General features: G+C 38.9%; 2 protein-coding genes across 3 annotated transcripts in view; one reads left to right on the top strand and one right to left on the bottom strand.

The window, feature by feature from the left end:
* Positions 1–5,161, top strand: part of drap1 (DR1-associated protein 1 (negative cofactor 2 alpha)) — a 10,489-nt gene extending 5,328 nt beyond the window's left edge. For both annotated transcript variants that reach the window (XM_037675195.1, XM_037675187.1), the window contains one exon: positions 4,035–5,161. In XM_037675195.1, the coding sequence (XP_037531123.1) occupies positions 4,035–4,191 (157 nt within the window). In that variant the 3' untranslated portion in view covers positions 4,192–5,161. The remainder of the gene's footprint in view (positions 1–4,034) is intronic.
* The window catches only part of LOC119414734 (neurexin-2), a 1,264,057-nt gene that overhangs the window by 176,185 nt on the left and 1,076,584 nt on the right, over positions 1–11,288 (bottom strand). The window lies entirely within an intron of this gene.

Below are 11,288 nucleotides of genomic sequence, written 5' to 3'. Positions count from 1 at the left end.
TAAACACAAGATACTTATAGGGTACTTTGTGGGTACATATAATAAGGGTTTTACAGGACATGTACAAGGTATATATGGAGGTAATTACAGAGTAAATACAAGCTATCTATGGGTACTACTTACAGGGTATTTACAAGATATAATATGGGTACTTAAGAGTAAACACAAGATACTTATAGGGTACTTTGAGGGTACATATAATAAGGTTTTTACAGAGAAATTACAAGTTCCTAAAAAGTATATAAAGAGCTATTACTGGTATTCACTAGGTCATATGGGGTATTTACAGGCTAATTACAGAGATACATAAAGGTTAATTACAGGGCATGTACAAGGTATCTATGGAGGTAATTACAGAGTAAAAACAATATATCTACAGGTACTTACAGGGTATTTACAAGGGATAAATATGGGCACTTGGAGTTTAATTGCAAGGTATTTACTAGATTTGTGTGCACTTAGAGGGTATTTACAAGGTACAGTATTTACTGATATTTACATGTTACTTACAGGGGGACATTCAGGTTAATTGCAGGGTATTTATAAGGTTCCTAATTGAACATACTTAAAGGGTAATTACAGGTGTTTACAGGATACTTATGAGGGTGCACACAGGTTAATAAAAAATCAATCTTCAAATAGCTAAACTGGCATTTGTTTATTGGTTATTGTTTATTTGTCATATGCAGGTTAACACAAGGTCAACAATGCAGTGACACGTTCAGGATGAGAGGAACTGATTTGACTCGCTAAAACAAAAAAATCCAAGAAATACTAAAGCAATAAAAGTACAAAATAAAGTATCCAAAGAGAAAAAGAAATATAATATTTACAAGGTCCTAAAGAGAAATGGTAAACAACAACATGGTAGAATATAACGGTGCAATTAGGATGAATTAGTATAAATAAGTATTTCACAGGTAGTAATATTAGCTTAAATGTACATGGTATATATCGCACATAACATAAACTACACAAGTTGTGAGACAGGTAGTGATAGGTAGGTAGTAACATGAGATGAATTATGATTGTAAGGTAGTTGCATACATGATACAGCCACATAGCGCAGCAGCAATAAACATATTAGCTGTTACAGCTAAAATTAGTCATATTAGTTGTCACAGATGTGGCTTGGTACAATGTTATTGTCATTAGTTCAGAAAGCTGACAGCTTGTTGTGGATAATAACTGTCTTTAAAAACAACAACATTTGATTTAACTTTTTGATTGTATATGTGGTTTTTATACAACCACATTAATGGCATTTATTATGATTTCTGGATATTTTTCCACAGAACGTTCAACTTGTTGTGAGGATCTTTGGTGCCGTCTAAACTTTCTGAAATTGTCCTTCTGTGTTCTACAGTCTGTACACTTTTATACAATTTATACATCAAAAAGCATTTTTGTCTTTTTTCGCTCGGCGTGCTTCACTGCTTTAGGACTTGGAATTTCCTCTGAACCCCCCCCCCCCCCCCTTCCACAAAAAAAAAAAAAAAGTGAGAAGAGCACTCATACAAGATCTCACTGACTTCCACTACACCTGAGTTTAGATTTATTTTCTTCAAAACCTGGAAGTGAAAGTGTCTTTTTGAACTTTTCATATCTGCTAAATAAAACCCTGCAGCAACAGAGAAAGTGACGTGACAACCACCAGACACTTCTGCCTCCTACGGATTGGACGTTTTCTCACTCTGACTCAAATGTTTTGCTCCGTGGCTGATTTTTGGAGGATTGCTGAACAATTCTACTTTTAATTCATAAAAGCCCACTACTGTATTAATAAATGCCGACATCCAACAACTGACTGTAGATGAAGGTGACTTTACAACAAACAACCACTAGAGGGCGCAGCTTTCCCACTGGTTTCAGTTTTGTTGTCCACTCAAGCCAACTTTATTTATAAAGCACATTTAAAACAGCAGCTGTTACCAAAGTGCTTAACAATAAAAATCAACGGCAGTAATTTAATGGAAAAAATAAATAAAAACCATGATAGTACTGAACATTAATTAAAAGCATCAAAACAAAAACACAACAATAAAATACAAAATCAACTCACTGTGTAAAAAGCCAGAGAAAACAGGTTTGTTTTTAAAAGAGGTTTAAAAACTGAAAGTGAAGTGGTCTGTCTAATGTTGGGGGGCAGATTGTTCCAGAGTTTAGGGCCCACCACTGAAAAAGCCCTATCTCTGAGCTTCAACCAAAAGCAGCTGACCACATGATCTCAGCACCCGAGGGGGAACATATGGTTCCAGTAGCTCAGAGAGATATGAGGGTGCAAGATCATTTATGCACTTAAAGGTCAACATGATAATTTTAAAATCAACTCTGATACATACAGGGAACCAGTAAAGGGAGGACAAAACTGGTGAGATATGATCAAACCTACAAGATCCTGTTACGAGCCAAGTTACAGCATTTTAGACGAGCTGGAGATGAGAAATGGAGACCTGACTGACCCCAACATAAAGCACGTTACAGTAGTCTAGTTGGGTAGTAATGAAGGCATGGACTATTTTTTAAGGTCAGAATGGGTCAATACTGACTTAAACTTGGCTATCTGCTTTAACTGGAAGAAGCTTTTCTGTAGAACAGAGTTAATCTGTTTATTAAACTTAAAGTCAGAGTCTAAAACCATCCCAAGATTTGTAACAGACTGTTTTAGATATGGATCAAGAGAGTCAAGGTCAACAGGAACAGAGACAGTAGTAGAGCTAATGCTAAACACAATAACTTCAGTCTTCTGATCAATAAAACAAAAAAAAAAAAATTGAAGCTATCCATGCCTTAATGTCATCAAGACATTTTAACGGAGGATGAATGTAGCAAGAACTATTAGGTTTCAAGGGCAGATAAATCTGACAATCATCAGCCTAATAGTGAAATGAAACGCCATGTTTCCTCAGGATAGACCCCAAAGGGAGCAGCAGATAGAGTGAAAACAGAAGGGGTCTAAGAATCGAGCCCTGAAGGACCCCGTAGGAAAATGGCACTGAAGCAAATTTGTAGTCTCAAATTCACACCGTTTACAGGTTTGCTGCATGTGGGATGCGTCAGAAGCATCTGTAATGTGGGGGGGACATGTGTGTGCGCGTGCACGTGTGCACGTGTGCGCACGTAAAAAAAGGTGTTCACTAGTGAACAAAAAAGCAGCATTTCATCTAGATTTCCTTTAATTCCACACATTTAAAGCATGTTTCTCACCAAGTTTGTGTAAATTCATCTGTGGGTTTAAAGACATTTTAACTTTAATACACTTTAATACAGAGCGTCAGATCGACACTATTTGACTTTATAGAGAAATAAAAAGCATCACCACTGGACTTTTTTTTACTTGTGTTCAACACTACTCATCTAAATGATGTTTCTCATGAAGCTTGAGGACAATAAGGTGTGGGGTTTTAAAGACGTTTCAACTTTAATGCACCTGAACACACAGAGTCTCTTACACCTGCAGCATCTGACAGCATCACAGTTGCTGCTAAGCTAACATGCTACAGACGTAGCGCTTCTCTCAAGCATCCTCCTAACATGAATATATGTTTATGATCAACCCCCTGGTCAACATCTGCCTACACTAAGCAGCTAAACTGGCGAGCGAATTACACAGGTACCTCCACCTCCTCCACCTGTGCGCGTTTTCTGCCGAGGCAAGAGGCAGGAAGTGACGGTGGAGACTTGGAGGTAACCAGGAAAACCTGGAGTGGAGTTTTAGTAGCATGAGTATTCTCCCATTAATCAAGTGGAATGGATTCATTCACGAAGAACGAGAAACTGCGCTGCCTGAACTAATGTTTTATAGTAAAAGTGGGAGGGGTCCAAATTAACTTTTTTTTTGTTTAATGTGAGGGGGACTTGTCCCCTTCACATATAATGGTTGCGACGCCTATGGTTAGAAGTCAAAATGCTTTTAGTGCTGTCTTTTCCCATGATGCTTTTAGGCATCAGTATGACATTAAAATGTTACTTTTTTAAGACTGCAATTGTTTTGAAAGGACATTGCTTTAATAGTCTCTGCTTGTGCCCCACAGCTCCAACGCTCCCCCCCAGTTTGTGCACATGGGCATGGTGGCTCCATGTGAGCCACCGATCGATCAGACCCCTCATAACTTCTTTATGTTTGAAGCACCATCTCCTCCAGGCCCTCCGCCGCACACGCACGACGACGACGAAGACTATGACTCTTAGCTCCCCCCCGTCCACCATGCTCTCCATCTCTGTCTCACACAGGTCATGCTCAGATTCTTGTGTTGATTTTCTGCCGGCTGCTCCAACCAGTGAAGGGAAAGACTCTTCATTTACAGGCCGCGAACAGAAACGCTGTAAGAGACAAAAAAAAAATCATGTTGTATATTAAATGTTTTAATTTTTTTTAAGGATTTTATTTTATTGTAGAGAATTGTCCGTCGCGGATGTTTTTTAACAAGTCACTTGTTAGTTAAAAAAAGAAAAAGAGAGAGAGTTGTCACTGTTTTTTTGTTGTGAGCCCCTGCAGACAGGATACGTGTAGTTTGTGTTGCAGTTTTCCACACTTTTTGTTTTTTCTCGGTTCTCTATATAATTTAATTTTTCCAACACTCGAATTGAAAAATAAACAGAGGAGAGGTAAGTTAGAGCAGTATTCCAGCTTTCTAATCAAAGACAACAAGCTGAGATGAGTTCGGGGCCAAGTGTTTGAAGGGGATTTCTGAAAGCAGTGTTAAAGGGGAACCAGCTCATTGAAGTGTTGTATCATCAAGTTATTCTTCAGCTGTTGGTTAGTTCAGCTCAGTTTCAACATCAAACAACAAAACACACAAAGAAGCAGAGAAAAGTCTTTGTTTGCTTCCTTGTTGATCTATATGGAGATATAGTAGATGTATGGCCTCTAGATCAACAGGCCGTACTTTCCATTTGTAATTTTTTTTTTTTTTTATTAATATATTTGTCAATGAACTCCTCGGCAAAGCCCTGAATTCAGCCACATCATTAGATTCATATTTTGTTGATGATCCTGATGCTGATGTTTGTTTCTGCTATATTACTACATAGGACCATTCAGTTCCCCTGGATTGCTCACATAGGTACACCAACTCATTGGACCATGATATATATATATTTTTTCTCATTTCTAATTTCAAATCTGAACACCCCGCCCCACTAAATATTGCTTTTTCATCTTCAGTTTTCCCTCTTTTACATTGTTTTAGATGACAGCAGAGATGGGGCTCCTGTTTATGTGTAAGTCTCATGTGAAAAGACAGTTCACACCTGTATTGTAAACTTTTAACGTTCTTTTTATTTTGTATGGGTGAAATAAAATTCGTATTTCAAATAAAACTGTATTTTTTTGTGCATGTGTCTGTGTTTGAGATGAAAACTGGACTTTCTTTTAAACACGACTACCGTAATTTCCAGTCTATAAAGCACACCTAAGTATAAGCCACGCCCACTAAATAAAATTTAAAAAAATTGTACATATTTAAACTGCCTGTGTATAAGCCACAGGTGTTCACATTGCAACATGAGATATTTACACAGAAAGATGTTTGTTTTTTAAACTTAATTAAATATGCACCGGTAACATACACGAATATGTACAGTAAATGTTTTTGTCTGAACAGTGCCTGTACACAGCTGGTTAAAAGGAAAAAAAAAATACAGTAGCTTACCTGGAAGTCATTAATCGCCATCTTCAAGCTGTCCTGCTTCACGGAGCAAGAAGTGCTCTGTGACTGTGTTGCCAGATTTCGCGATAGAAACAAGCAACCAGCTCTATTGAAACAAGCCCAACTGGCAACCCACCACATTGCGTAAAACAGACCGTTTTTAAACAGTATAAACATTTATTATGGAATTGCACATAAACAACAGCAAAATTATGCTAAACACTTTGAATAACATACTTTTAAACTCTGATAAAAAAAAAAATACATTTTGCATATGTAATTTTTTTTTTTACATATTTTTAAAAACAAAACATCCTGACATCTGCGTGTAAGTGGAGCCCCCTAGTGGTCGGCCACAGTACGAGTGTTTGAGGTTTGGGCCCACAGACATATTTATGTGTCTCTGTGTGCGCCTGTCGCCTCGCCAACTTGGGCGGGAGCAGGAAACGGGGGCGTGGAAGGGACAAACTACCTACTACCACTCGTCTTTTATTTTATTGTGCAGAGCTGGGAGATCATCAAATAGTTTCACTCGGAAAGAAAGTCAAGCCCAAATAAACAACTTCACGTTCAAAACACGACCAAAAAAAACACAACTCACAAGATTTGCAAGCGACTTTATGAAAAAACAAGCCCAAAGTCGTTTATAATAAACAAACTTGCAACTATGCTCTGTGAGCATGTGAGATTCACATGCTCTGCACATGCAGGGGAATCCCTCCTCCCATTCTCTCCTCCCCGTTTCATTGGTTCGACTGTGACCTGTTCGGTAATTTCATTGGTCAGATTTGTTTTTACCTTTATTCATACAAGTAGTCTCATTGAGTCACGAGACGTGTGTTGGACAGCTATGTGAGCGCCCGGGTGGGACGAAGCCAAATGTTTTTGGCGGCAGGAAGCTCGTTAGCCCATCAAAAAAAAAAAAAAAAAAAATCCATAAATTAGCTGCAGCATTGTATAAGACAAGGGGTTCAAAACGTGTGTAAAAACGTAGCAGCTTATACACCGGAAAGTACGGTGACTGAACTGAGTTTTGTGCAGCTTTTTGTTCAAATTTGGAGCCCTGTGGCCTTTGTCTGTTGATATGTTGATGTTTCACAACTGTGGGTCACGTAGTGCTGTGTGATCCAGACAACTCATTTTGGTGTTTGTCCTTTCTGAATTTTGCAATATTGAAAAGTTTTCCATGGATGTCTCCAGTGACTCATGCAGCAAACAGCCAGCACTTATCAACACCCACCTCTTGGTGTGTGCGACAGTGCAGGTTGAAGGGGTTGTAACACCTTCGGGACCCCTTGGACTGGACCCAACTCCTTCCCTCTTCCTACTGCCATCTTTATTTATTTTAAGTGCCTTTATACCACCCAACCAACCGAGCTACTTAGATCCGTGGCCACAAAAGCAACCGCATCCTTCCTGCACAAGAGTTGACTCAGCGGACTGTGACGAGTGTGAGGCTTTGGGACGGTGTTTGTGTGGGCTGGAGGAGGAGGCTGGGATCGGGGTGGAGATGGTTGATTTTAATTGTGTTCAAACAAACTGGAGCAGTGGGGCAAAGGGGAAGGCGAGCCATCAGAAGGAAGCACACTGTTTCCACACAGCAGCCAACAAGGCCAAAGGTGGCCCTCTGATTCCCATCTCCTTCCGTGAAGCCACTGTCTTTAAAGTGGCCTGCAAATCGGAAAGACAGGGACCGATGGGCGGGTGGGGGGGGATTTCCTGAATTTTTTCTTGGTTAAAAAGCCCTTTATTGTGTGGCTACTTGTTGAAAAGCACACGGGATAAATGCACCTTGTGTTTTAGTTCCTTATAACGGGTCACGTCAGTAACTAAAATCACACGTGCATTTTTTTTTTTTTTACAATAGGGCGTTTTATTTTTTTGTTTGTCCTGAACATTATAAACATATTAGGTTGCATTGTTTGTTAGCAGGATTACAAAAAAATGTTGCCATGTCTCTACCAGAAGGAGGTCAGGGTCCTGTACATACAAATGTTAAAGAGAGAGAAGACCTTCTCAAGTGGGGCTGTGTGGAGAAAACAAGCAGTTCATATCTTACCTGTTGTGGTTGTAATGAAATAAAAAAAAACAATGGTTAAACTTGACATCTTTATAACAGCAATTGTGTCATTGCACTGGACGCCGTTACATAATCTGATGTCTTGTATCTTCTATATCGTGTAATTATTTTCTTTAACACAGTCTCTTCTGTTTTGTCACAGTAGCATCCTCTAGTGCAGGGGTGCACACACTTTCAGCCTGCGAGCTACATATAAAATGACCAAGTCACAGTGATCTACCTACTATAAAAATGCAAAACATATACTTATTTATAAACACATTAAGTATTCTTTATTTGTATAATATATGATGATGTACGTTGCATAACTGCATGAACCTCTATTGCACAATACAACTCTGTGCATGTTTTGTGGTTACCTTACTCAGAAGACTTGCACTGAATGGAATCAGCCAGGGATGCATAGTCCAGACAGTAGCTGCTGATAGTCAGCCTCAAGCACACTTCCAAATGATCACCTGTCATGGTGGAACGGTATTTGGACTTAATAATCTTCATGTGGGAGAAGGCTGACTCACATAAATAATGCAGTCAAGGAGGAAACACGTTTCCTCATGTTGGGGTATTTTTCCTCTGTGAGTAAATTCCAGAACGGTCCATGAGCCCTGGCCTTAAGCTGAATGTCAGCTTGTAGTGTCAAGCTCTCATCCTCCACTCCAGATATTGGTAAACACCACATGTATAAAAATGCACAACTGGGATGTGTCACTCACATGTGTAGCTTCGTCCAGTTGCATTGAGAAACACTCGCAGTCTGCGATATTGTGCTGGGTGAAATAAATCCTCGGACATGGCTTCACTCACAGCACAATGTAACTGTACTTCTTGATGCCTGGAGAGCTTTGATCGAAGATAAGGTTTGATTTTAAAGTCTTAGAATAACGAGTCAGCTGCTTCAACACATGCCCCTTTCACCATCTCTCTGTCTTGAAAAGACTTCTTGTGCTTAACAATGAAGTGACTCACCTGGAATGATGCTTCGGTACCTGCCTTCGTTTTTGTGGTCAGCTGTAAGAAAAATGACTGCTGTTCGGATAACTGGGATTTTAGTTCCTTCACCTTTTTCTTTCTCAGCTTCGCTTTCTGGAAGGAAGTCAGTGTTGTAGTTTTTATGGATAGTCCAAAAATGCCGCTCCACATTTCCCTTCTTTGGAACACGTCCACACATCTACTCATTCTTATCATCACACTCTTGATTTAGTTCTGACCTATGGTATAGAGATTAAGGACTTGGTAATAGTTCCTCAAAATCCTTTTCTGTCCAACCATTTTTTAATAACCTTTGAGTTTACATTAAAATGACTACACAGTCACTGAGAGTAAATTTCATCTCAGCAGGTGTTAATCAGAAAATGCTGTAACCAAATTTAAACAATCTCTTCCATCAATGTTTTCCTCTGTCTTGCAGAGTAATGCATCAGAGAACAGTGACTTAGATCATCTAGTTGATCATCTTACAACTTCAATGCAAACTTCACTTGATAAAATTGCTCCACTGAAAAAGAAAGTAATCAATCAGAGGAAACTGGCTCCTTGGTTCAATTCTGAGTTACGTACTTTAAAGCAGGCATCTAGAAACCAGGAGAGAAAATGGCGCTCTACTAATGTTGAAGAATTTTATTTAACTTGGAAAGATAGTCTGCTAACATATAAACAAGCTCTCTGTAAAGCTAGAACTTTATATTACTCATTTTTAATAGAGGAGAATAAAAATAACCCTAGGTTTCTGTTTAGTACTATTGCGAGACTAATTAAAAGTCCCATTTCTGTTGAACCATGTATCCCTACAACTATAAGTAGTGTTGACTTCATGAGATTATTTATAAATAAAATTATTTCAATTAAAGAGAAAATTCAAACCATCCTTCCTTCTACTATCTCTAGTCCCCTGTCAAATGAAGCAACTTTAAAAATTTCACTAGAGCCTGATTTATGTTTGGACAGTTTTTGTCCTGTTGAGCTCTCTGAATTGTCAAAAATAATAATCTCATCCAAACCATCCACATGTCTGCTAGATCCCATCCCAACCAGACTGTTTAAAGAGGTATTTCCCCTAATTAATGTCCGCATTTTGGATCTACTTAATTTGTCTTTAATGAATGGTTATGTACCACAACGCTGTAAGGTTGCTGTAATTAAACCTTTACTTAAGAAGTCTGACCTTGATTCTGAAAATCTGGCCAACTATAGACCTATATCTAATCTAACTTTCTTCTCAAAAATTCTAGAGAAAATAGTTGCAGGTCAGTTGCGTGAACATCTACAAAGAAATAATCTGTTTGAAGAGTTTCAGTCAGGGTTTAGAGCTCATCATAGCACAGAAACAGCACTAGTAAAAGTCACTAATGATATTCTCATGGCCTCAGACAATGGACTTGTGTCTATACTGGTCCTGTTAGACCTCAGTGCTGCATTTGATACAGTTGATCATAATATTTTACTAGAGAGGCTTGAATATGATATTGGGATTACAGGAACGGCTCTAAAATGGTTTAAATCATATTTATCTGATAGATTCCAGTTTGTAAATATAAATAGTAAATATTCTTCATACACCAAAGTTAGTCATGGAGTTCCTCAGGGCTCAGTGCTTGGGTCAATACGCTTTACTTTATATATGCTTCCATTAGGTAAAGTTATTAAACAACATGGGATAAATTTTCATTGTTATGCTGATGACACACAATTATATTTGTCCATTAAACCCAATGAATCCAATCAGCTACTCAGACTACAAGCATGTCTTAAAGACATAAAAACCTGGATGACCCTTAATTTTCTCCTGTTGAACACAGACAAGACTGAGGTTTTGGTTTTTGGACCTGAGCACCTTAGGAATTAATTTTTCAGTCTTTCTCCCTCCTTAGATGGCATTAATCTGTCCTCCAGCTCTAATGTTAAAAATCTTGGTGTTATTTTTGATCAGGACATGTCTTTTATCCCATCCATCCATCCATTATCTTTACCCGCTTATTCCATTTTGGGTCACGGGGGTCGCTGATGCCCATGTCCAGCAATCACTGTGCGAGGGGTGGGGTACACCCTTGACAGGTCGCAAGTCCATCACAGGGCCACATACTGTAGAAACAAACGAGACAAACAACCATTCACTCTCTCACTCACACCTAGGGACAATTTAGAGTTACCAGTCAGCCTAACATGCATGTTTTTGGTCTGTGGGAGGAAACTGGAGTACCTGGAGAAAACCCACACATGCACGGAGGGAACATGCAAACTCCACCCAGAAAGGCCCCTGGACTGGGGTTTAAACCAAGGACCTGCTTGCTGAGAGGCAGGAGCTCTACCAGTTGCGCCACCGTGCTGCCCTATGTCTTTTATCCCCCACATTAAAAACGTTACTAGAACCGTTTTCTTCCACCTGCATAATATCACAAAAATTAGAAACATCTTATCTAAAAATGATGCAGAAAAACTGGTCCATGCATTTGTCATGTCTAGACTGGACTATTGCAATGATTTATTATCTGGATGTCCAAATACGTCTTTAAAACGTCTTCAGTTGATCCAAAATGCTGCTGCCAGAGTCTTAACTGGAT

The sequence above is a fragment of the Nematolebias whitei genome, chromosome 1 (assembly GCF_014905685.2).
Source record: "Nematolebias whitei isolate Nwh7 chromosome 1, NemWhi1, whole genome shotgun sequence".
Classification (NCBI taxonomy): Eukaryota; Metazoa; Chordata; class Actinopteri; order Cyprinodontiformes; family Rivulidae; genus Nematolebias; species Nematolebias whitei.
The sequence above is the reverse complement of the archived record's forward strand: the minus strand, read 5'-3'. Positions and strand labels throughout refer to the sequence as shown.